The 27367-nt window shown below is 37.6% G+C and overlaps 1 protein-coding gene across 1 annotated transcript in view; it reads right to left on the reverse strand.

The window, feature by feature from the left end:
• Window positions 1-27367, reverse strand: part of NRXN3 (neurexin 3) — a 1892810-nt gene that overhangs the window by 1341381 nt on the left and 524062 nt on the right. Inside the window, exon 6 of the mRNA XM_027844705.1 lies at window positions 4532-4970. Coding sequence (XP_027700506.1) covers window positions 4532-4970 — 439 coding nt within the window. The remainder of the gene's footprint in view (window positions 1-4531; window positions 4971-27367) is intronic.

Consider the following 27367-nt stretch of genomic DNA (forward strand, 5'->3'; position numbering starts at 1 on the left):
ATAATCTTAAATTGTGGGGTAAAAGAGTAGAAGGGAAAGGAAGAACCTAGTCAGAGACAATGGTAGTACCATCGGGTCAGCAACTAGACAACAGTATGACTGCCATATCTCTGGCAAACCTGGCCTAGATATTTAAATATTTAAATTTAACCCATAACTAGTACTATTTAAAAAATTATGAAATGTATTGCTATTCCATGGATTTGGCAATAGTCTGTCAAATCCTGCCTTTCATATAAATATCAGTGTAGAGTCCAACCCTATCACTCCAATATAGAAAGTCTAGAATGGTGGACCTATCCTTGGGATTCCTCAATAAATGCTCTGCTGCTGCACTATAGTGTTTTACTTCAGGTTAGGTATAAATAAATAAGCCTATTGAAGGTTTAAGACGTGTATGTGTGTGTGTGTGTGTGTGTGTGTGTGTGTGTGTGTGTGTGTGCGTGCTTAATTCAGTATTCACTTCTCTCTCACACACATTTACTCATCATGGGAAATCTATCTAACTCACTGTTGCTTTCTACAATTGTCTTATTAAGACATTTTTTTCTTTTAACCATTCAACTGATTCAAATGACAATAGATGTCTTTGACACTGTCTTCTCCCTTACCTATGGTCTTTCCTTTGCCCTTAATATTTCCATAGAGAAGGGATTCTTAACTTGGGATCTATGACTTATGAAATGTTTTGATAATAGCATTTCATTATAAGTAGTTTCCTTTGCAGCTTTATGTATTTTATTTTATACATTTAAAGACAGTATTCTGAGAAGAGGTCCACAGACTTCACCAGATTGCCAAAGGTGACCACCATATATACACACAAAACGGTTAAGAATATTTGCCATAGGAGACATTTGCCATCTAACCAAAAGTTATGCTTTATACTATGGAAATATAGCATTATAGAAACATTATTTAATTTATTTGTAACTCTAAACATTTCCTGACTTTTTTTTAATTTTCAGTTTATGAACTGACCAGTTTCTGGCCTTTATTAGCAAGATTCCTAAGATGTGTGTATATTGTCTTAAGATTAAAAGAATCTCAGATTGGGACAGAAATTTAAGAGGCACAGCTTCTAATTATTCCATCTGGACAAGGGGGTTTGCATCTAAATTATTCCATTCTTAAGATTTACTAAAGAAAAAAGATTACACATAGGAGAAAGAGGGATAGAGGTAGTTACAGGATAGGGAACTGTAGGTATCTATATTTTTATAAAGATTGTAGAGATTAATAAGGGACAAGAGAGCAAGTGCTGGACCTGGAATGAGGAAGACTCTGACACTTGCTAACTGTTTATAACATGGGTAAATTATTTAATCTCTCTGATCCTTTTGCAATTTTCTAAGACTTATCTACTTAAAGATAGGTTGTATCTAATCTTTTTGGCAGATGAAGGTCCCAGAGAAGAGAAATAATAGAGCCTTAACATATCAGAGATTAACATTAAATACTAATACCCAAAAGAAGGAAAACATAATTGAAAAATTCACAAATTGTGTTTCTGATTACTCTCATTTTCTTAAGGCCAGTCATTCATTTGTTTAAATAAGGTTCCATGCCTTGATTGTAATTATTAGCATATAAAAATATCAGTTGAACCTTACTCCCTTATGTGAAATACAAATCAAATTTATGAATGCTTATAAAATAAAAATACACTTTTCATTAATCAGTGACCATAAGATGTAAACAAAGTAGAAATTCTTATTCAAAACAAATAATTACTTTGGGGCATAAAAAGTATAAGGAGAAAAAAAATTAATGGATTTATATTTGTTCTACCCTTACATGTGACAAAGATTGTGTAAGACCCCCAAGTTGACATGCCACAGAAGATATTAATCATGAAAAAAAGAAAAAAAAACCTTCAGTGACATAACAGATAACATCTAAGGTCCCTTCCAGGTCTGAATCTATGTTCCCATGACAGCTGAGATTGTGGATACCCTAATACCTTCTTATTAGAGTGTTTCCCTCTTCATTGCCTCTATGTCTGACATGCCTGTATTTTATCTTCTCTATGGGGAAAGAGGAGGTTTGAACCTTCAGATAAATTAAAATTTTTGTTGGTTTTTTTTTCCTTAGAACAGAAAAACCAAACTGTTCATTCTTGTTCAGCAAAGAACATTTAATTTGAAGTTTCTTATCTCCAATCAAGTTTCAGGCAATCAATAAACCTTCCTACTGAGCACCAAATAGTCCAGTGCTGCAATCTGCTGTCCAAATGTCCTCTGTGCATAACACATCCAACTTCTCCTATGGGCAACAACGCTCATTGATGCTGCCATAAAACTGTCCCATCAAAACACAGTCATCCTAAGCAGAATAGCTATGGATCCCACTGGGTGGAGTAGTGCTTCCTCTCACCATACCCAATGCATAAGGCTGAACATAGAATGAAAATGACCACAGTGTTTTGCACATAGGGGATAATTAGTGCATGTTTGTTGATTTGAATGGAATCAGTAAGTTCTCACCAGAGGAGTTTGTCCTTTCAAACTATTGTAATTTTAGTAATTGGAGACCATTAAGTTTTGGGGCTAGTTAGAATGCAGCAGATAGGTATAATAAAGGCAAGAATATGGAACTAGCCAGTTTCATCCAGCTTCTGTTCTGTCTCCTACCTTCATTTGCATGCCAATCAAAGAGGATCTTGGGAATGAACTCAATGCCCCACCCTCCATACCTTTCCTGTGAGTATGTGTGTGTGTATGTATGTATATATGGGAGAGGAGGGCTCCTTAAACAGAATTCCCAGAATAAGTTTTGGGGATACAGGTTCACAATTAAGGATTGAATGGAATAACAAGGAATTTTATGGACAGTTACACAAGATTATGGACATTAAATCAGCATCAGACAAAGAATAATTATAAAGAACAGATGATCCTAGTCTGGGAAATCCTGTTGGCTCTGTTCGATGTTTCCTGTCTGGACGTGTTGGCTCACAGCCTCAGCTATGTGCTAAAAGAATGTCAGCTAGCCCTTGGAAGGAAAAGGTTTCCTAGCTACTGCACACCAGCAGAGAGCAGGTAGATGGCCCTGAAGAATTGCAGCCCAGCACATGGTACCAAGGTACCATGCTTCCCCAAGGGGGAGCTGAATAACTCAATAACATCACCAGTAAAGGAAGATTCCTAGCACAGTGGAGACATGATTCCCAGTTCTGGGTGGAAAGTAGTGTGAGGACATTCAACCAGGCCAGCTGCATCGCTAAATGCATATCCTCCACACATGTGCCTCAACCACATAGGTTACTGGCATGTACCCCTGCATGCATGTTTCCTGGCCAAGCATGTTTTCTATATGCACGATTTCAATGCATATAAACTGGTGAGGGGTATTCTTTGTGTGTTCATCTTTGCTGATAGAAGAATAACTTACAGGAAAGTATACCCCATGTGTACATGGAGGGTTACTTTAGTGTCATTTCCTTGCTATGTAATTTGATTAATCATCATGTTTTTGCAAGATTTTACAGGCTTGTGTGCTATGGTTCTGAATGGGCACTGATTCAATAAGTTCCTTCAACCTACAGTAGTTTATTTTATTTTATTTTTTCTGGATGCTCATGTGTAAAGTGGGACTCCAGAAGCCATATTAGTGACCCTAAAATAGGACTTCTTCCTGCCTCTATAATACCTGAATGAGAAATTAGGTCAAATTAGTAAGAGATTCATATGATATAGATCCTGGGGAAATGATCACCTTTCTTATAACATTTAGCAAGCCCTTAAGTTTGTAATGGCCCAGAAGAAGCCAGAATAAGACTGGTCAGGTATTCAGAAGCCCCAGATTCCATATTAGCCTCTTTTTTCCTTCTTTTTGTTATTGTTCCATAGTGGCTGTGTATTGCCCCAGGCAGGCTTGTTTGATCTGAGGCTGCAGAAACAAGCAAAGCCATTTAAACCAAATGTAAAAGGTTATGAGAAGGAAGGGAGAGTTAGTGAGGTCTGAGCAAAGAATGAAATATAGGCTTTCACTCTAAAGCAAGGCTTTAAATTGAACATGACTTCAGGAAAAATCAATTTGCTTTTCCCTTTCTTGTCATAATTTTCTCAACAACATGACTTTTGCCAATTATTGAGGGGTATATCTGTTGCACAAACTACCATACTGTGAAGCCACTGTAAGGTAAAATCATCTGATCTGGCATCTGTAATCTCGCAACTGGTTTTCATAACAATGCGAAGGGGAAAAAAAATCAACATGAATGTCATGACAGTCTCTTTGTAGTGGAAAATGTACATACAGTATTTTAAAATTTATGTCCAGTTTAAGGCCCACTGGGGACATAACTAAAATGAGAGTGTAATATGTGACAGGAAGGAGAATCCAAGCTACAAATGGGCCAAGGGTCTGGTTCAGAAATAAACACCTAAAATAATACTCAAAAGGAACATGAAAAACCAGTGAAGTGAACAAAAAATTGGGGAATAGGTAACTAGGAAGCTCTAGATCAGAATAACTATTTATACTTTGCTCTGAACCTCACCCATCACATGGCTTTAGTTTCTCCTACCTGATCTACCATCTCGTTGAATGTCCACGTGGTACCATTCTCCATCATTTGCTTTCTTCTGGGTGGCTTTCACTTTGATGGTGCCAGAACCCATATCAAGGAGCAGGTAGAGGTTCCCATCTAGCAGTTCAACAGCAAAGAAGTCGACTTTGGTGTTCTTTTGACTCCGGGAATCCTTTCTCTCCTGGGGCTTGCCATGAGTGAAAAGGATGAGGCCATTGGGTTCTGTCGTACGGAAGTCAAAGGAGATTGAGCCCATTCTCTTGGTGTTCCACTTGGGAAGGCTGATATAAGCCTCAGGGGTCTCAAAATTGATGGGGTCCAGTGTGGCCACATTTTCACATTTGAACACCACCTCGCCATATATTTTCATCTTGGTGTCACCAATCCTGGCCAACCGAGACAGCTCCAGACGGATGTCATTATTCTTATAAACAACCTATCAGAGATCAAACAGAAATGCCACATGAAGCAGTCTTGCAAACAATAGTTCTCTATTGCTGGTTAGGCTTCAGAGAGAAACATCCAGGACAAGGCTTTAGGGCACTACACTCTGCAATGATATTACACAGGGACATAAAAGAGAGTCTTAGGGGACCTTGGAGAGCACACTGAGCCTTGAATCAATTTTCTCAATCTCTCTTTTTCTCTCCCCCTTCTGCCCAGTTCCTTAATCTCCTATAGTCAGAATGCAACATGAAAGACAAGGTTCATATGTAATTGGGATGCTTTACTTTTTGACTTTAGCAACGTTAGGAATAGCTTTGGGGCTAGATGGTACAGTGGATTGAATGCCAGGCCTGGAGTCAGGAAGACCTGAGTTCAAATTCGGCCTCACATACTTACTAGCCATGTGACTCTGTGGCAAGTCACTTAACTTCTGTTTGCCTCAGTTTCTTCATCTCTAAAATGGGGATAATAATAGCAGCTACCTTCCAGGATTGTTGTAAAGATAAAATGAAATAATAATTGTAAAGAGTTAAGCAATGCCTGGCACATAGTAATAGTTATTATTATTATTATTAACAATAATATTGTTACTGTTATATTCAGAATTATATCTAGTCAGGCTCACTGGGGCTTTTTGCTCTAGGTGGTTAGAAGTAGGAAGAGTGCTTTCTCATAGTAGTGATCTAATTCCCTGGAAAGTGGAAGGGAGAAAGTCTCCTAGTGCCTGAATGGTCAGTCTTGAGAAAGAACAAAAGTTAAAGACTGCTGGGAAAATGCTTCTCTTTCCAGACCAGGTCCAGCTTTGACTATGAGGGCAGCACAACTCCTAGGCATTCCAGATAAGTAGCAGTCCCCAAAAGTACTTGCTACCCAGGGCACTTTAGAGGTACCAAGATCCACGGGAAAGAGGAACAGTCTGTTTTGGATTGGGAGTTGGGTTTCCCTACTGCATTTAGCCTGAGTTGAGAGGTAACACAGCTATTGGACAGCTTTGGGAAGAGCAGTCGCTTAGACTCAAATCTCACTCAAATCAATCAAATAATGAAGTCCAGCATATGACACTGAACAGGTCACTCAATCTCCCTGTGCCTCAATTTTCTCATCTGTAACATGAGGGTGGTGGATTTTATAGCCCCTAAGGTCTCTTCCCACTCATAATGATCCTATGATCTTTTGGACTGAGTTTGTCCCAGGGGCCACAATTCCAAGAGCCATAATGCTTCTGATTGTAGATACATTGTACTTGTATACATCTGCAGCTTAAAATGGGGCAGTCAGATAGGCAAGTAGATAGAGTGCCAGGCCTGAAGTCAAAAAGGCTCATCTTCCTTAGTTCAAATCCAGCCTCAGACATTTACTAGCTGTGTGACCCAGGGCAAGTCATTTAAGCCTATAAGCCTCAGTTTCCTCATCTATAAAATGAGCTGGAGAAGAAAATGCAAACCACTCCAGGATCTTTGCCAAGAAAACCCCAAATGAGGTCATGAGGAATCTGATATGTTTGAAAAATCACTAAACAACAACAGCTTAAAACACATTTCTCAAAAAATTACTACCTCCAGTCAAAGCCTGTTGTAAATATAAAGCAGATACCTTTTACGCCTAATCCCCCATAGCAGCATCACAGAGAGGTTTGTCTGCACATGCCATTCCAGGGAACAGACCATTCTGACACAATACCCTTGGGTATGATGTGCGTCATTCATGACTGTATTCTTAAAGGTAAAGAGAATAACTCTTCTATACTTTGCCCTAACTCACCCTAGGTAGATATTACTGTCTGTCTATCTTTGATAAACAGAACTTTGAGGAGGAAGACAGTCCATGTTGGGGCTCTTCAATGAATCTCTAACTTCAAACTGTTGAATTATCAATCCTCTCCAGAATGTAGGCAAATGGAATAGCTCTGATGTCATTAAATCTTCCAAAATAACAGCATGGGGATGTTTACACCAGCAACCTACACCTTACTCTATTTCCATGAGCCAAAAGACCTGACATTATCATTGAATTCAGATTTTTGAAAATTTCATTTTCAGTAGCTCTGAGTTTTGTATTTAATATTAAATGTCAAATTAAAATCACCCATAAAAAGGTCCCAGAATCTTCCCATTCTAAAGTTTTGATAGGTTGACCACATGTAGAGAGTACATATTGTAGGATCTCACTACAATTGCACCAGCAATGCAAAAACACTGGAAAAAAATAATAATAGAAGTGAATCATTGCTCCAATTTGCATCCTTTTCATCCTCCTACTCTGCGTGTTATCTTTTGGGAATAATAAAATCTGGTAAAATAATAAAATTAGTAAAAGTCTATTATCTTCCCTACCTTTATTTTGAATGGCTGGTGTTATGTCAAAACACTGAGAGTAGCCAGGTGGCACAGTGGATAGAGCTCTGAGTTTGGAGTCAGGAAGACCTGAGTTCAAATGTAACCTGAGACACTTACTAGCTGTATGACCCTGGATAAATCACTTAACCCTGTTTGTCTCAGTTTCCTCATCTGTTAAATGAGCTAGAGAAGGAAATGGCAAATCACTCCAGTATCTTTGCCAAGAAAACCCCAAATGGAGTCACAAAGTGTTGACCCAACTGAAATTACTGAACAACAAACATTAAATAATTAATTGTTAAAAGTTAATGACCAATGAATAATTAAAGTGGCAATGGTCTCTACCATGGTGTATTAAGAGCTAGACCTGGAGTCAGGAAGACCTGAGGCAAGCCCTGCTTGCCACATATTGGCTTCAGGACCCTGGACAAGTAAGTCATTTAATCTTAGTATCCTAGGAGGCTCTTTAAGACTCCAAATTGAAGAGCAAGTGCTGATCTGTATTGGTAGAGGTAGCACCTTTCCTGGAAGTTCCCTACATAAATGGAATCACGAATCTGGTCCAAATAAATGATCATAAGTACTAAATAAGGAAGATTACTTTTTCTATCCCATCCAGGAAAGACAGAATGCCTTTGAGGCCCAGTCATAGGATTATAGGATTTGAAAGCAGAAAGAAACCAGAGATCGTCTAGCTTAACCCCCTCATTTTGTCAATGAGGAAAACGAGGTCCACAGAGGCTAAGTGATTTGCCCAAAGTTAGGGAGCTTTGAGGAGATCCCAGGAATAAATCAAAGGGGAATTCAAGCCCTCTAGCAGACAACAAATAAGAAAGGGAGTGATTTCAGTAGTAACTAAGTACTGGAACAGAGGCATGACTTATTATAGCCAGGGGAAAAGGGTATTCACTCTGGACTGGGAGGAGAAAAGATTGGAAATGTAGAATACAAATCTCCTAGTGAGTTAAACCTCAAGACTTAGACTAGCAAAAGACTAGACTCAGGTACCTGGGCCTCTGAGGTTACATAGATAGGAAGATCTCTACATAAGACCTGTCTCCTAAATTGATGTTTAATGTCTCTAACATAATGGTTCAGAGTCAGTGGAAACCCACTCCTCCACTCTGAAATCCTTCATTCTTTTTTCCTATTGTCAAGCATGTCTTGCCAAATCTTGAACCTGGATTATTCCTAAGATCTCCCTCTTTCATTCATATTCATTTGATACTGAATGGAACTGAAGAAAATCATGAAATTATCCTGCTTGGGTCCACTACAAATTTTATGTTATTATCTAATTTCAACTGGAACCTTACTGCATTTTTTCCTCCCTAAATGAATTAAGCCTCCCATAATCCCTCTGCCCTCCATCCACTCAGATGAAGACCTTCACACACACACACACATACACACACACATGCAAGACATTTGTAGAGAATTCTTCCTTTTTCATATCATTTAAATATCTTTATTCCTTCTTTAGTCCAGTCTTGGACGAAAAAGTGGCCCTTGTCCTTGCCAATGCCAATCTCTCTACATGTATCTTTGATCCTATTCTTTCCCCATCTTCCCTGACAAATTTCCCCAACTATAATCCTCACTCTTTTGTCTCTAATCTCTCCAATCTATTGGATCATTTCCTGCTGCCTATCTCCCCCATACTTAAAAAGGCTCGCTTGATCATGAAATTCTTGGTAGCCATCATGCTATATCCTTCCTCCCTTTATAGGGCAAAAGAAAAAGACATCTATACCCAGTTTAGTTCATTCATCATCTATATTATGCCTATTAACTGTGGGTATACTCCAAGGCTCTCTCCTCTTCTCTTCTCTTTCTATGTTCTTAATGAATCAGCTCCCATAGATTCCATTGTCGTCTCTACTGAGGACTTCCAGACCTATATGTCTAGCTGTAGTATCTTTCATGATCTCTGGTCACACTTTACCAACTGAATATCAGATATCTCAAACTGAATACAAATGTCTCAACTGCAACATGTCCAAAACAGAATTCATATTATTTTTTTGTTTTGTTTTTGTGAGGCATTTGGGGTTAAGTAACTTGCCCAGAGTCATGCAGCTAGTTAGTGTTATGTGTCTGAGGCCGGATTTGAACTCAGGTTCTCCTGACTCCAGGGCTGGTGCTCTATCCACTGTGCCACCTAGCTGCGCCAGAACTCACGCTATTTAAAAAACAAACAAACAAAAAAACCAAAACCTATCCCTCTTCTGAATTTGTCTGAAGTCACTTCTTCCAGTCACCCAGATTCACAACCTTTTTTTCATTCTTGACCCCTCACTTGAAATGACCACATACATTCAATAAATTGACAGATCACGTAATTTCTTTCTCCACAACATCTCTCCTAGAGGCACTCTTCTTCCCATTCACACAGCTACCACCCAAGTTCAGAACCTCATCATCTCTCCTGGACTATTGTAATAATGTTCTATTTGGCCTTGCTACATCGAACATCTCCCCAAAACACAGTCTGATCCTGTCACTCCCACATACACATAGACATACTCAGTAACCTCTACTGGACTCCTGTTACCTCTACAATCAAGTATAAACTCTTCAGTTTGGCACTAAAATCCTTCATAACCTGTACTCCTTCCCAAAATTCCATTGCATATTTTGCACATTATATTTATATAAATATAGATAGTCTCACTCAATCGGATGTAAGCATCTTAAGGACAAGGACTGTTTCATTTTTTGTCTTTATTTCACCAGTGCTTAGCAAAGTGCCTGGCACAAAGTAAGTACTTAATAAATGTTTGATGATTGATTGACTAATGGAAAAAGTACAGGACTGATCACGTCACTCCTTACTTAATGGGCTCTGGTGACTCCCTATCACCTGCAAAATCAAATATAAATCTTCTCTTTGGCATGCAAAGCCTTTCAAAACCTTCACTACACACACACGCACGCACGTGCACACACACACACACACACACACACACACTCACACACACAAGATATTTCTTCCAGTCTTCTTACACCTTATAATACCCCCACCTTCACATGTTTTTCAATCCAGTGACATGGCTTCTTAGCTGTTCCTCAAATGATGTATTACATCGCCAGAATCCAGACATTTTCACTGGCTATCTCTCATGCCTGGAATGTTCTCCATCTTCATCTCTGTCAGTTGACTTCCTTCAGGTTCCAGCCAAAATCTTGTCTTCTACAGGTACCCTTTACCAATCTCTCCTAATTCTAGTGCCTTCCTCTTGTTAATTATTTCCAATTTATCCTGTATATAAGCTTGTTTCTACATAGTCGTTTGTATGTTGTTTCTCCCAGTAGATGCTCCTTGAAAGCAAGGGCTATCTTTTACCTTTCTTTGTATTCCTAGTGCTTAACACAGTGCCTGTTGCAAAATAAATGTTTATTGACTGACTTCTGTATGTCTCAGCTCAGATTATCTTCTATATTATCTTGGAATGATTACTAGATGGTACAATACTGACCTTTCTCCTTCCAGTCCTCCCTTAACTCTTGTAGCTACATATTTTTGTACTTAAGTAGAAATACTCTTCTTCTACTTTTTCACACATTTAATCATTGCTTCAGCAAATGGGTTGTAATTATTGTTACAGTAGAGATCATACCATATACTTCTTTTGCATCCTGAACTCCCAAACACAACCTCTGGTTCTTTCAATCTTCTTATCCTTTATCCCTTTATTACAAACCACTTCTTCCACCTATTATCTTGCATCCTTTAATTTTCCAGAGTCCTTCCTTAGTTTTCCAGTCTATGAATGCTGTATGATCTCTTACACACTAAAATCCCTTGTTCTCTTTATCCTCCACCGTTTTTACTTTTCTAACTTCAGTCCTTGATAACTCTTAGCATCTGTCTCCTCTGTTCCTACTCCTCATTTTTCAAACATTCTACTGGTGAAAAATAACATCTTTCTGACTGAGTCTTCAACAGACTTGAGTTATCTAACCTTCACTGGGCACTCACTCCTACATAGCAATCTTTTTTATGGACATCTCATTGATTTTGTCACATACGCCACAATGGCTGTTGCAAACATTGATCTTTCTTCCTCAATCACCCAATTCTGCTTCCTCACTCAACACTCTCAGCAGACAACATTACATCCTACATTATTGAGAAGATGGAGGTCACTTGATACAAACTCCTTCAATTCCCCACCTTTATATCTTTAAACTTTTTCACTCACCTTCTCCTTTCTTTCAGTTGCAGAAAGGAAGTGCTCCTTCTTAATAGAGTTAGTCCTTTCACTTCTGAACCTGATTTAATTCCCTTCCATCACTGAAACCTCACATTAGAAATCTCTGTCTTACTATCTCTCTCTATATATATTGTTTTCTCTGTCTCCTTCTGTACATGCCTCTGTGTCTGTAGGTATCTTTCTGTCCATTTCTGTGTCTGTCTGTCTCTTTGTCTTTCTATCTGTCTCTATTTCTGTCTCTTTTATGACTCTCTCTTTTTTTCTCTGTCTTCTTGTCTCTATATTTCTGTCTCTCTGTGTCTGTCTATTCATCTGCCTCTGTGTTTCTGTGTGTCTCTGCATCTCTGTGTTTTTCTTTTTGTGTGACTTTCTCTCTCCTCTCTCCCTCCTTCTTCCTCTTTACTGATTACTTCTCCTCTGTCCACAATACACAAATAAACCTTTTGTTATCCTGCTACCTTCTCAAACTATTACCTTAACTCTCTTTTTCCCTTCACTGTAAGGCTTCTAAGTTAAGTCAGCAAGCATTTGTTAAACACTTATTATGCCAGGTACTGTAATGGAAAGGAAGAAAGAGGAAGAGGAGGAGGAGGAGGAGAGAAAGAGGAAGAATAAGAACAAGAATTATTCTGGGATGGAACTTTGGTGGGGGGAATTTTAAAAAGTTTCCAGGCAGAAAATTTCTCTATCAATGCAGATTATAACCTTCTTTGTAATTTAAAATCTTTAAGAATTACCTCTCAGGGGCCACTGAGAGGTAAAATAACTTGACCAAAGTCACACAACCCATATGTAGCAAAGGAAGAAATTGAACTCAGAGCTTCCTGACTGAGACCAGATCTCTAACCATTCTGCCAGGATGGTTTTTGCTGTATTCTTTTTTTAACCTTAATAATACATTAAAGTTGTCAAAGCACTTTAAACGCATTATATCTTACATGCATTTTAGTGTCACAATAAGCTATGAAAAAAGTACAACTTGTGAGCTTCTAAAGGGCCAAAAGTCTTTTCCTCTTATTTGTATAACCAGTACTTGGCACATAGTGGGCACTTAATAAATGTTTATTGATTGACTACAGGGTATCCCAGAAGACTTCATGAAGTTTTAAGCTTATATGAGCTTATTTTTTACTAAGCTTATTTAAGCTTAAATATCTTAAAACTTCACTAAGACTTTTAGGTATAATCCTTGCTTTATAGATGAAGAAACTGAGGCTCTCAGAGGTTAGAAGATTTGTGCATGGTCACATGAGTAGTAAATGTCAGAGGTTAGATTCATAATTGTGTCTTTTGAAATCCATATCCATCATTCTGTCCATTTTGTCATATTGAAGCAATGTATAACTGATGCCTCTACTTCATCATCACCCACTCATTCTTCAATGTCCTGAAATCTGGTTTCAAACTCCATCACTCTGCTGAAATAACTCTTTCCAAGGTCACTAATATTGGCCTTATCATTATGTCCAATGGTCTCTTTTTCTATTCTTATGCTCCTTCACTCTCTGTGGCATTTGGGACCATGGGTTACCATCTGCTTCTGGAAACCTCCTTCTCCTTGCCTTTTATGACAATATACTCTCCTTGTACTCCTATCTCTCTGAACCTCTGCTCTCAGTTTTGTTTTGTTTTGGGTTTGAGTTTGGTTTTTTTTTTGCTAGTTGCTTATCCTCTTCCATCTCCTAAGAGGGAGTACAACTAAAGGTCAGTCCTTGACCATAGTCTCTTTCTACTCTAAACTCTTCCCTTTGGTTACCTCATCTGCTTCCATGGCTTCAGATATCTTCTCTATGCAGATGAATCCCAAATCTATATCTTCACTTCCAACTTGTCTACATAACTAGGTTCTGAATTTCCAACTGCATGTCTGACATCACCATCATCACCTAGATCTACTAATATCTCAAACCTATCAGATCTAATACCAAACTCATCATCTTCTTCAGCATCATGTAATAGAAAAAGCATAGAATTTGTAGGGAGACAACATGGGTTCAATGATTAGCTTTGCTGTCATGACTATGAATTAATTTCCATGGACCCCAGTTTACTTATCTGTAAAATGAACTTGTTCAACTAGAGATTTTTAAGGTCCATTCCACCTCTAAATTCTATGATACACCCCAGTAAAACCCTTTTGTTCCCCTAACTTTTTTTTTTATTTCTGTTGAAGGTATCACTATCTTCCCATTTACTCCCTCTCTCAATATATCCTATCATTTTCCAAGTCCTTTCGATTCAACCTCCATACTATTTCTGATGTTTATCCCATCCTTTTAATCCCACTTCAGCTACATTCTTTGATGCTTTTATCTCTTTTTTCCTGGACTATTTTAAGTCATTTTTCATGCCTCCAGTCTATCCCCTGCCCAATCCATCCTTCACACTCTTGTTTGGGTAATCTTGCTAATGTATCAACCTGATCAAATCACACCTATACTAAATTTATGCCTCACTTAATGTATCCTAAAACTGCATTATCTTTTTTTTTTTGGCTGCTTTCACTCTGTTGTGTAATGTAGAGCTTAAAGGCCTTAAGTTCCATTTCAGACAAACTGCTATCTAGCCACAGTTCATACATCTTTGTGATGTTGATTTTTTTGGAGCCAAAGTTAGATTTATCTTTATTGCATTTTATGTTATTAGGTTTAGTCCAACATTTTAGCCTGAAAGATCTTTTTGAATCAGGAATGTGACACCTAACATTTTAAATATTCTACTTTTGTGTCACCTACAACTTGTATAAGCCTGTCATTTATTCCTTTATTCAACATTGATAAAAATGTTAACTTATAGCTCTGGGGCACTCCATTGGTGTTATCTTTCTAAGTTGTCACTATTAGACAGTTAATGAATAATCTTTGAGTTCTGGGATTCAATTGTGGCTGAATCCCTATAACTAGACCATGGTCTAGCCCATATTTATCCAATATGTCCATAAGAATAGCATGACATGTCAAATGTTTGATTAAAATCTAGGAAAATTGTATCTAGAACATAGGAAGTTAGTCTGTCATTACTTAGTCCAAAAGAACTTGGTGGTCATACACTCCTTTCTTCTGTGTTCATTAGCTATCCCTTTATTATGTTCTAGTATAAAAAAAAAGGTGTCACATTCATCATAGGGGATTGGAATGCTAGAGTAGGAAATCAAAAGATAATTGGAATAACAAGCAATTTTGACTTTGGAGTACAAAATGAAGCAGGGCAGAGACTAATAGAGTTTTGTCAAGATAATTCACTGGTCATATCACAAACATTCTTTATCAACAACCCAAAAGGCTGTTGTATATATGGACATAACCAGATGGTCAATATCAAAGTCAGATTGATTATATACTTTTCAGCCAAAAGTGGAGAAGTTCTAAATAGTCAGTTAAAACAAGACCTGGGGGGCAGGTAGGTGGTGTAGTAGATAAAGCACTGGTCCTGGACTCAGGAGGACCTGAGTTCAAATCTGGCCTCAGACACATGACACTTCATGACCCTAGGCAAGTCACTTAACCTGATTGCCTCCGTCCAAAAAATATTAATAGGAAGCATTGCTAACAATAAGGCTGGTGGAGGTGATAGAATTCCAACTGAACTATTTAAAATCCTAAAAGTTGATGTTAAAGTGTTGTACTCAATATGCTAACAAATTTGAAAAATTCAACAGTGGTCACTGGATTGGAAAAGATCAGTTTATGTCCCAATCCTAAATAAGGGTGATGCTAAAGAATGTTCATATTATCAAACAATTGTGCTCACTTCACGCATGAGCAAGGTCACGTTCAAGATTCTGCAAGCTAGGTTTCAGTAATAGGTGAACCAAGAGTTTTTGAAAAAGCAGAGGAATTAAAGACCAAATTGACAACATTTGCCAGATTATGGAGAAAGTAAGGGAGTTTCAGAAAAAACAAACAAACAACCAAGCAATATTTACTTCTGCTTCATTGACTAGATTAAGGCCTTTGACAGTGTGGATCACAACAAAATGTGGCAAATCCTCAAAGAGATGGGAGTACCAGATCACCTTACTTGTCTCCTAAGGAATCTCTATGCAAGCTAAGAAGCAATCATTAGAACTGAACATGAAACAACTGATTAGTTTAAGATTGGAAAAGGAGTGGGACAAATTTGCATTGTCACCTTATTTGACTCATATTCAGAATACATTATGAAAAATGCTGGGCAAATGCAAAAAGCCAGAATTAAGGTTGCCTGGGGAAATCTCAATAATCCCAGATATACAGATGATATCTCTTTGATAGTAGAAATTGAAGAAGAATTAAGAAGTCTCTTGATGAGGATGAAAGAGAAGAGTGAAAAAGCTGGCTTGAAGCTTAACATCAAAAAAACTAAAATCATGGAAACTGGTCCCATCACTTCCTGGCAATAGAGGGAGAAAAAATGGGAGTAGTGTCAGATTTTATATTCTTGGGCTTAAAGATCACTGAAGATGCAACTGCAGCCATGGAATTAAAGACACTTGCTCCTTGAAAGGAAAGCTATAGTAAATCTGGATGAAGCAAAGATATCTCCTTGCCAACAAAGGTCCATGTAGTCAAAGTTATGGTTTTTCCAGTAGTAATGTATTGCTGTAAGAGTTAGACTATAAGGAAAGCTAAGTACTGCAGAATCAATGCTTTTGAATTGTGGTTCCAGAGAAGACTTTTGAAAGTCCCTTGGACATCAAGGAGATCAAATTAAAGATTTGATTAAAGAATTTAATTAATTAAATTAATTAAAGAATTTTTATTTAATTAAAGAAATACATTCAGGCTATTCATTGAGAGGACAAATACTGAAGCTGAACTTAAATACTTTGACCACATAATGAGAAAACAGGACTCACTGGAAAAGACTCTGATAATGGGAAAGATCGAAGGAAAAAGCAGAAGGGGATGGCAGAGGATGAGATGGATAGATACTGTCATGGAAGCAATGAAAAGAACTTGGACAGACTCTGGGAGAGAGTGGAGTACAGAAGGGCCTGGTGTGCTATGGTCAATGGGTCATGATGAGTTGTACACCACTGAATGACTGAACAATGACAACAATTTTTTTTAATCAAAGTGAATCTAATCAGCTATAGTGTACAGACTCTACTCACTTCTGTGGTGTTTGTTGTTGCTGTTGTTATTTTAATTGAGTCCTAAGGCACCTCTCCCATTCTAACAGTTTTTCAAAGATCATTGACCATGGCTCAGCAATTACATCCTCCAGTTCTTTCAGTTTCTTGGGATTCAGTTTATCAGAGCCTCATGGCTTGAACACATCAAGAGCAGCCAGATATATACTGTATTAGCCATTTTTATTTGGTCTTTTTTAGTTTAAATGCAATAGATTTTGGCACAGATGGCAGACTTATCAAACTTGCAGATGGTACAAAGGGAGGAGAACAACTAAATCATTAGATGGCAGATTCAGGATTCAAAAAGATCTTGTAGGTTAGAATTTGGGCCAAATCTAATAGCATGAAATTGGCCTTTAAAGATCTTCCCAAACTTTGTCTCAACCTGCCTTTGCAGCATTATCCATCACTTTCTTATTCTATTCTTATAGACACATTGGATAATCTAGGCTAGACCACAGGTGTCAAACATATGGCTCACAACATTCCTAAAGTATGGGCTAAACTAAATGAAGACATCATTCCTATCTGATTGTAATGTCTGATGTATTAATTTTTTTTTTAGGCAATTGGGGTTAAGTGACTTGCCCAGGGTCACACAGCTAGTAAGTGCCAAGTATTTGGTCTGAGGCCAGATCTGAACTCAGGTCCTCCTGACTTCAGGGCCAGTGCTCTATCTACTGTGCCACCTAGCTGCTCCTGATGTATTAATTTTAAAGAAATATATAAATATGTGTGGTTTTCTAAGTCAATATGTGACCCACAGGGATCCTTACGTAAGGTTTAGTGGCCCCCATTTATATTTGAATTTGAAACCACTGAGCTAGACCATAGGATATTAATGGAGATTCCACCACAGTTGAATCCCAGAATTACTCAGTATACTTTGATTTATGTTTTCTAAAAATCTAAGATTGATACCAGATCATGCTTGTTATTCCTCTCCTTGATCACAAATTAGATGGCGGATTCAGGATTCAAAAAGATTCCCATTATTTCTACTCTATTAGCCAATTCTTCCTTGTTAGTGAGAAACATAGATAGGAGTTCCCCTAATTACTTCCCCTACCTTTTGGGGGAGGAAAGTATCCATTACGGCAAGCCAAAAAATTATAAAGTACTCTGCTTTTGGAAGAAAAAGAGAGCTCTAGCAATGTCTGGATATTTGAAGCCTCTGTGTTTCTATGGTAGGTTCACCCTCTCTCATGATGTATTTCCTAAACTCTTAATCTATTTCTTCCTTTTCAGCTTATCTGTAGCATACTCTGATGACAATATCACTTCCACTTCTGACTCTATGGATCTTTGTCCAAATGTTTCCACCATGTTGCATCCATTTATGTTCCTTGATGTGAATATATCTTGATAATATATTATATTATATTACATTATCCCACCTTATTTATAGATTCTTTTTCTTTTAAATATGGAATATTTGTCCAGAGATATATTTCCATAATAGATATCATCTCACAAAGTTTCAATTATTCTTATGGGGTCAAATTTTCCTTCTGCACTAATGCAAGGCCTCTAATGTATTTTGCTCAACTGTGCATTTGTATATAGGTAACTGAGGCCACAGTTTTATCACTTACTCCTTTCTGTATTTTGTTTCATGAATTTCTGGGCATTGCCACTGCTAAATTATAGGTAATAGCTATGGTATCTATCTTGCTATATATACGTAGGAAATTTTCTCCTTCCCTTTTTCTTTCAAAGTCCTTTTGGTTAGCTTGGCTGAACTCCAGACAAATACATTTTACCAGTCCTCATTAGGTGCACTCCATCCCTGACCAAGACCCTGTTCTTCTTATATTTTAATTTACAGTCCAAATTCCATTCTCATATATCATCATCTAAACCCAAATTATGAGTGACAAGGTACAGAGTAGGCACTGCTATACTTTTTCAATTGAATTGACTCTTCAAGTGGAGACACACCACAGCTGAGGAACCCAGTACCAGCAGTTACTAAAGAAGCCATGTCATCACACTGTGAATTCAGGGTCGTAAACAGCCTGAAGTGAATAGAAATTGAATTCAATCCAAGATTTTGCACTCACCCTGTATGTGGATGAAATCTTCAACCTTTCTGGCCCACACAGAACAAAACATACCTAAAAAGGTTAGACAATAATCACAACAACAAGATTCTGTAGATCTTATGTTGTATGCTGAATTCATGAGAGAGAAAAGACCATGCTAAAGCAGAGAAAGGAAGGAAAGAATAATCTTTCCATCTTTTCATCTAGACTTCTCAGCCCCAGGGCTTGCTTATTCTCAGCTTCCTATGTACTCAATTGCAAATGCCATGTCCCTCTGCATTTGGATACCATACTCAAGAGACTAAACTATGAGGAAAGAACAAGTGTTGGCATGTGCCCTGCAGTGCCCAGATGGCCCCTTGGCAGCATTTCCCCTTTTGAGGAAAAGGATAATCACCACCTTATTTTTTGTTGTTTTTTCCCTTCTTTTCTGTTACTAAGGAATCTTTAACCTTCTGTGGGCCTAGGTAAGTGCTAAAACTAAGAAAATCACAAGGTTTTGAAGACTAAATATTTTGGGAAAGTTAAATGTTAAAAGACAATGATCAGGAATAGATGACCCTCTTATGACCCCTTTTAACCATGTAATTCTATGATACATTTATTAATTCATACAAATTTGATTTTTCAAGTTATTGTAGGGCATTTGGTAAGTATGTGTTCTAAAGGTAACACTCAGAAACATCAGACCAGGGGGAACTAAATGTGTGGACAAGCCAAGGTCTAAGAATATCTTTTCTATTGCAGTAGGGATGAATATGAATCTAACCATTGCTTCTCAACTTTGCACTTGACTCTCAAAATGGAACAAATTCCTTCTCAACAAGCAATTGAAAAATATTTGCAAAAAAAAATTTATCTCTCTAATCCTTTTATGGTAAAACACTAGCAAAATGTATGTTTTCACCTCAATAAACACGCACTGGGTCTCTCAGACACTACAGCATCTGGTTAGAACTTTCATGCCAATACTATTACTATGGCATAATACTTTTGGCAGGACAGTAGATTACAACAATTTCTAAAAATTTTTAAAACTACTATATTTATCATGCCTCAGATACTCATGTCCCTGCTTCTTCTATTTTATTATTGTTGTTTTGTTAATACTAATAATTATTGTTGTTCTATTTTATACTTGGACATCTAGTCAGATGTATAAAGGGTAAAAAGAAGTAGGAACTCTAAATGATACTTCAAGGATCTAAGATTTTAATAACTGCCTTTTGATTTTTTTAAAAAAAAATCACTTCAACAACTACTTTGGGCCAATATCCTGTAGATCAGAATCCTCCTCACCCTTTATGTGAACCAAGCAATCAAGTGATCAACAAGTATTTATTAAGCATCCACTATATGTTGGACACTATGCTAGGTACTGACAATACAAGTACAAAGAACGAAACAGTCCTTATTCTCAAGTTTACATTTTAATGAGGGAGGTAACAATTATAGGAATTACAGATGTGATCTACTACACCCAGATAATACTGCTGTATTCATTCTCGAGATAATTTCATCTGATTGTCTTTAGCTCAGGAGTTCTGAGCTTCAGTGGGTTAAATTCATTAGGTATCTGTGCTAAGTTTGATGTTAATATGGTAAGCTCTTGAGAAGGGGGGGCCAAGGAATGAGGGTAGGAGGGCCAGGAAGGTGAGGAGGCACTTAGGTTACTAAGATGGGGTGAACTTGCCCAGGTCAAAAAACAGAACAAGTAAAGTCTCCTAGACTGAACAGAGTGGGAAGAGGCTGATGAGTAGCCCCTACACTTCCAATCTGGATGATGAAGAGATCCAGATTTTTACCAAAAAAAAAAAAAGAATAAATAGCATCTGTTTATCAGACTAGGCCTCAGATAACAGTGTAAAGAAGCCACAGGGATGAAGGCAAGCCAAGTTCAATAAAATGAAGACAAAATCTGGAATTGGAACATAGGAATCAGATTGTAATTTGAACTCAGGAAATACAATGGAGAAGCCAAAGGTCAGAACAGAGCAAATGATCAACATGAGTCAAGGAACCAGCAGCAAAGGAGTATAAAAAAGCCAGGGGTCAAGAAAAAGATGTGTGGTCAGTCACATGGAAGCTGAACTCTAAATCTATGATACCGGAGTGTAATATAATCAGGCATAACATGCCGGAGAAAAAGATACCTTGAAACATAGGATTCCAGGTTTAAGGGACAGCCAGGCCAAGGGCATAGAGATGAGACATGGAGTGCCATGTTTGAGGAACTGTAAGTATGCCGGAGTAGCCAGGCCATAGATTATGTGGCAGCAAGTAAAAAGTGGAAGAAGACTTGAAAGGCAGGAAGAGATCAAAGAACTTTAAATGCTGAACTATGATTTTATATTTGATCCTGGAAATAATAGGGAGTACAGTGAGCAGGAAAGGGCGACATGGTAAGACCTACACTTTGGGAAAAATCACCTCTATTGCTTTTCAGACTATTTGGGCTAAGATCATGTGTTTTAAAGAAAATGACCTTGGCAGCTGAGTAGAGGATGAATTAGAATAGAGTCAGATGAATAAGAATGGAATGAGTCAGGGAGAAGGATTAGGAGACTATTGCAGAAGTCCAGTTAGGATGTGATGAGAGCCTGAACAAGGTTGCAGTCATTTGGGTGGAGAAAAGGAGATGTATATGAGAGACATTGTGAAGGTAATAAATGACAAAATTTGGCAATTGGATATTGGGATGAATGAGAAAGAGGAGTCAGCAATATCACCAAGGTTATAGGCCTAGGTGACTAGGAGGTCGGTGGTGAGCTCCACAGTAATAAGAAAGTTTAGAAGGTGGGGGAGGATTTGTCAGGAAAAGATAATGAATTTTTTTTGAAATATTGAGTTTGAAATATCTATAGGACATTTAGTTTGAGATGTCCAAGAGGTAGAAGGAAATGCATGACTTTAGCTCAGCAAAGAGACTAGGGTTAGGATATATAGATATGGAAAGCATCTGCCTAGAGATAATCATGAAACCCATGGGAGCTAATGAGATCACCCTAGCATAGACCAAAAAAGAGAAGGAGCCTGTAGTTGAGTAGATGGGTATTTTTAGCTAAGCACATACAAAACTCCTTTCTGGGGAGGTCAAATGAGAAGACTTGGCTTTGCTGCCGTGGTTGCTCTCTAATTCTGAAATCACTTCTGGCCTGTGGGAAATAAAGGACATAGGGATGAGAGAATGGAAGTAATATATTCCATCTGCTAATCATCCTGTCTCAGATCTAGATACCTCTTTTTCGGGGACAGAGACTCTAAAGTCCTAATTTGTTGCTAATGTTTTTGTTTGTTTGTCTTTTCAATGGATGCCAGAGAAATCAGGAGCTATTCGATTCCATTGGTTCCTCTATGAGTAAAGAGCCATGAGAGTTTTAGAGCTAGATGGAACTTGAGAACTTATCTCAGTCCATCACTGGGGCCATCGCCGGTTGTCCTGACTTTTGTCTTGCCACTGAACTCTGATGATTCTGGAGGAGAGAGTGAGGCTGATGACTTTGCACAGCTCCACCTCACATCATTTCAATTCATGTGCAAGTCAGGACATAACCCTCATGATGTCATTGGTCTTTTTCAAGGATGAAGATTTCTACCTGAAAGTGTTTTCTCCCTCCTTATATTTCTTATAGGTTTGGTTTGGACCTTTTCTTTAACCTCATCACACACTTTTTATTATAGATATTTGTGTATAAATCCTATTACCCTCATTAGAATTTACCTTTTTGAGGACAGGGAAGATTACTCATCCTAGAATCCCCATAATGTCTCACACATTTTTTTTAGGGAAGGGGGAAAACCAGACCCATGATTTCATTAGGGATCTCTGATTTTAAAAATTCCCTCTACTAATACATATGGGTATCTGCTCTGTTACTTATAGAACTGCCTAGGTCTCTAAGAAGTTAAGAGACTTGAACAAAGTTAGAAAAACAGTACAAGCCAAAGGAAAGACTTGAATATAGTTCTTCCTGAATCTAAGGTTGACTCTCTATTCTCTATGCTGCCTCTCTTGTCTTTTGGACCTATGATTTTATTGATGTAGAGAATCTCTGGTGTGGAAATTCTGTCCATCGATGCATATCAGTACCATGTCTGCCTGTCTTAGAGAGCTACTTAGAGGTAATTGAGTGTTAAATGACTTGCTTGGGGATCTCATAGCATATGTCAGAGGCAGGATTTGAACTCAGGTCTTTTTTGATTCCAAGATTGGCTCTCTATTCACTATACCATACTGCTTCTCATTATAACTACATTAATTCAATCCAATTCATTAATCTCTATTAAGTGCCTACTACGTGAATTTTGGGGGTTAATCTGACACATTGTATTTTTTTCTCCCAATGTATTGTGTATTAATAAATGTGTATTTGTTTATCCTAAGGAACACATTCTTTCTGGCTTATTTTTCTTCTCCCTTAAGCCAATAAATTGGCAGAGACATCATATTATAACTGCCACTTTGCATTTATAAAGTAGCTTTATTTCCAAAGCACATTTGTATTCATTATAGCATATCATTCTAACATGGAATGGCAAAGGAGAATTACCAATAAAATTAATCACAACGCTCTGATGAGATGACTTTCTCTGTACACAGAGAATGGATGATAGCCAGGTACACATGTAGTTGCTATACAAGAACCTGAAATGGGGCAGTCTTGTTCAAGTAGGACTGAAGAAAAGATATGCAAATATACAAACCCATCAAGCCCCAGCTGCTCCAAAGAGCCTTCCCAGACAATTCTTGCTCTCAGTGATCTGTCTCACATAGCATATATCATATGCTATTTGCTCATCTGTTTTTTTTATTATATATTATCTTATGTTGGTTTGTGCACATATGCCCTATTTCCTTAACTAGATTTTAAGACATTTAAGGGCAAAGACTGTGTCTTTTTTTGAATTTTTTATTAATTTATTTTGATTTATCAACAATCACTTCCATATGCTTTTGAGTTTAAAACTTTTCTCCCCCTTCCTCCCCACCATCCTCTCCAAGACGGTGCACAATCTGATATAGGCTATACATATACATTCCTATTAAACATCTTTTCACATTAATGATGTTGTAAGTAAAAATTAGAACCAATGGGAGGAACCACCAGAAAGAGGAAACAAAACTCAACAGAAGAGAAAAAAATAGCAATTCAGATTTCCTAGTTCTTTCTTTGGATGTGGATAGCATTTTCCATCACGAGGCCTTTGGAGATGTCTTAGATCTTTGTATTGCTGGAAAAGGACTATGTCTTATATAGAAGTATAAGTGTTTAACATAGGGTATTATGCATTGTAAGTGTTCAATTGATGGATTGTTAGAAGTGCAACTTCAAATCCCATTTCATTGCTGTAAAATATTGGGACCCCCAAACAGCAGAAATGTAGTATAGAATTAGCAAAACAACCAACATATTTAGAGTCAGAAAACTTGATTTCAACTCTCATTTCTGCTGCTCATGTGATACTTATATGATCTTGGGAAGTCATTTAACCAGTCTAAGCCTTAGTTTCCTTATGTGTACAATGAATAGTTTGGACTAAATGTCAGGCTTCAGGAACCAGGACCAGAGTGTTAAGGCCACAGGTGATCAAAGTGAAAAACTATATAGATAGAATATCAGGCATGGGTGAATTTAGCAGCCAAAACAGCTGAGAAGACAGACATACTGAAACCCATTTGACAAGGAGCTAACCAAATGGAATCTGAAGGATTAAGGTCATTTCTGGTATTAAATCTATGATCCTATTTGAAGAACTGAGACAGGCATACTACAGTAGAAATGGAGTTACTCTCTTCAGACTAAGTCTTTGGCCTCTTGTGAGAAAGAATGAAGGGCTTCAAATAATAACACACTCTTCCAGTAAGAGCTATTGGCACAAATCATCACATATATACAATGTGGGAAGACTTCCTGGTCATGTCCGCTGATAGTTTACCTAGGCTTGACTGTATCAAGCTTTTTGGTTTTATTTGTTTGTTTTAACATGACTTGGTGTTTTTTAAACACTAAAATGTTGAGAAGGTCCAAGATCCGCTTATTGCTTTGATTTTTTGGCCACCTACGTTTATGAAGAGATAACAATTATGACCATTAAAATCCTCATATGATACAAAGCATTTTTCTTATTGGATAGATGAATGGATAGATGGAGGGATGGAAGAAAAAGCATCTATAAAGTGTTTATTATGTGTGAAGCTTCTCATTGAACTCTACCAGCACAGGGCTTTAACTACTGGTCTGGGCTCCATTCCCTAGGTACATGAAGGCACTGGAGGGTACTGAGGAGAGGAATAATATGATCATATGTCTACATAATGTGACTATGGTGTCAAGGGTTGTTTGGACAGGAAAGAAACTGGAAATCGGGAAACTAGTTTGGAGATTATTGCAGTGGTGATAGCAGGTGTCAAAAAAGGCCTATACTAGGATGGTGGCAATAGGAATAAAAATGAAAAGACAAAAGCCAAAGATTTAACCGAGGTAGAATAGACAAGACTTGGTAGATGGTTGAATGTGAGAAATAAGAAAAAGGAAATAATCAATGATAATATTAAGGTTCTGAAGATGGGGGACTGGGTGAATGATGACATCACTGTTACATATAAGAAATCAGATGGTCTGTTTAGGGTAGGGCAAGAAATGTGATAACTTCTGTTTTGTATATGAAAGACATAAAGGCAGAGATTTCCACTAAGTGATTGCAAGCTTAGGAGAGAGGTTATGCTGGATATATAGGTTTGGGAGCCCTCTGCCATGCCAAACCACCCAGACCAGCAACCAACTCCTGAAAGACTTAACCCTTTCATGCTCTACCTGGGACTTTGTCTTTGGAGGTTTAGTTACCTTGATTAAAGGTTACCTTAGTCACCCATTACATCTAGGTCTAATTCCAGACACACTTCTTTTTACTCCTTTCCTATCTTCTCTCCAGCTGCCATGAAGCTACATATTCCTGGTCCCGTAATTGAAGTCATGAATGGATAAGATTTTCTCTGAAGAAAGTGTGAAATGAAAAAAGAATTCTCATTTTAAGGGGCTGGAAAGAAGTTCCAGTGAGGAAAACAGAAATAGTAGTCAGAGAGCTAGCAGGAGATTCAGGGAATGTGTTATCATAGAAACCCACGTAAGAGAGGGTATCAAGGAGAATGGGGTGGTCAGAAGTGTTAAATACTACAGAGAGTTCAAAGAGGATGAAATCATGCCAATGACTTTGGCAATAAGGAGAACACTGGCAATCTTCAAGAGAGAAATTTCTGCAGAGTAGTAGGGACAGAAGTAAGATTCAAGGGAATAGAGAAGGGGATGAGTAAAAAGGAAGTAGAAGCATTGGATGTATTTGGCTACATTTTCCAAGAAAGTTTGTGGTGCTGTTTAGGACAAAATACAAAGAAGTTGCCTTGGCATTTAAAAGCCATAAGAATCTGAGTCCACTCTAACTGAACAGGCTTACTTCATTTATTCTCTTTCAGACATTCTATATTCTGCCAAACTGTTCTTAAGTGTTGTTCCTCAAACTTGGCATTCCATTTCCTAGAATTCATTTCCACCCTACCTTTACCTCTTAGAATCCTTCCCCCCACCCCACCTTTCAAGATCTTACGTACCATGTCCTATTGCAAGACACTCTGGGTCTCGGTACCTGTTATTGCCCTCACCTTCTTCAAATTATTGTGTATACTTACCTGCTTATATGTTGTATACTTACTCCACTCTATTAGAATGTAAGCATAGCAGGGACTATTTTTGGTTTTATCATCTTATCCCCACAATTGGCACAGTACCTTATAAATTCTTGTATTGAATTGAATTGGGTTGAGTTGGATAAGAAAACCAACCCTCCAACCAATAAAATATTCATAGAGTTTCTATCACATACTCATTATTGTGTTAAATTTTGTTGAGGATATCATATAACATAATCCATGCACTTAGTCTAGTAGATTATCACATATGAAACGATAGTGGATAATATAAAAAATCATATAATTCAAAGTATAAAATTATGTGATTCAGATTAAAATGGATAAAATAAAACAAAACAAAAAAAACAACTAGTTTTTACCCTGAATTGCAAGTGATGGGTTTCTTGCCGCAACACATTCAAAAGAAAGGGAATTAGTGAAGATTAGAGTGGTAGTGAAGGTTTCTTAGAGGACAGTGACATAACTGGAATTTGGATCATATAAATAGGAACAAAAGCACAGAGGTTAGAATATGCATGGGAAAGTAAAGAAAGTAGCCTAATTACAATTAAACATAGCACTTGAAAATTGACAAAGCACTTAACATATGTCAATTCACTTGAGCCTCACAACAATCTCAACAGGTTGGAGCTAAAGGTATTATTTCCATGTTACAAGTGAAGACACTGGGCTCAAAAAGAATATAAAGCTATTAAATGTAAAAAGTGAGGTTTGAAGGCAGATTTTTCTCAATTCCAAGTCTAGCATGCTATCCATCATACAATACCATGCTTCCTCTTTAGCTATCTTAATGGCTAGAAGAAAGGAAATGTTTGGGCATAAGACTAGATTATGGCAAGCCTTGGCGATCAAGGCTTTCTCTGGATAGAGAAAGAAGTCTCTAATTAGGTACATCTGATAGTACAGGGTAAATGGAAAGCTGATATTTAACAAAACTCTGACGAGATGCTGAAAACTGAGTTGAATT

Source organism: Vombatus ursinus, unplaced genomic scaffold, assembly GCF_900497805.2.
Source record: "Vombatus ursinus unplaced genomic scaffold, bare-nosed wombat genome assembly UNPS02014945.1, whole genome shotgun sequence".
Taxonomy (NCBI): Eukaryota; Metazoa; Chordata; class Mammalia; order Diprotodontia; family Vombatidae; genus Vombatus; species Vombatus ursinus.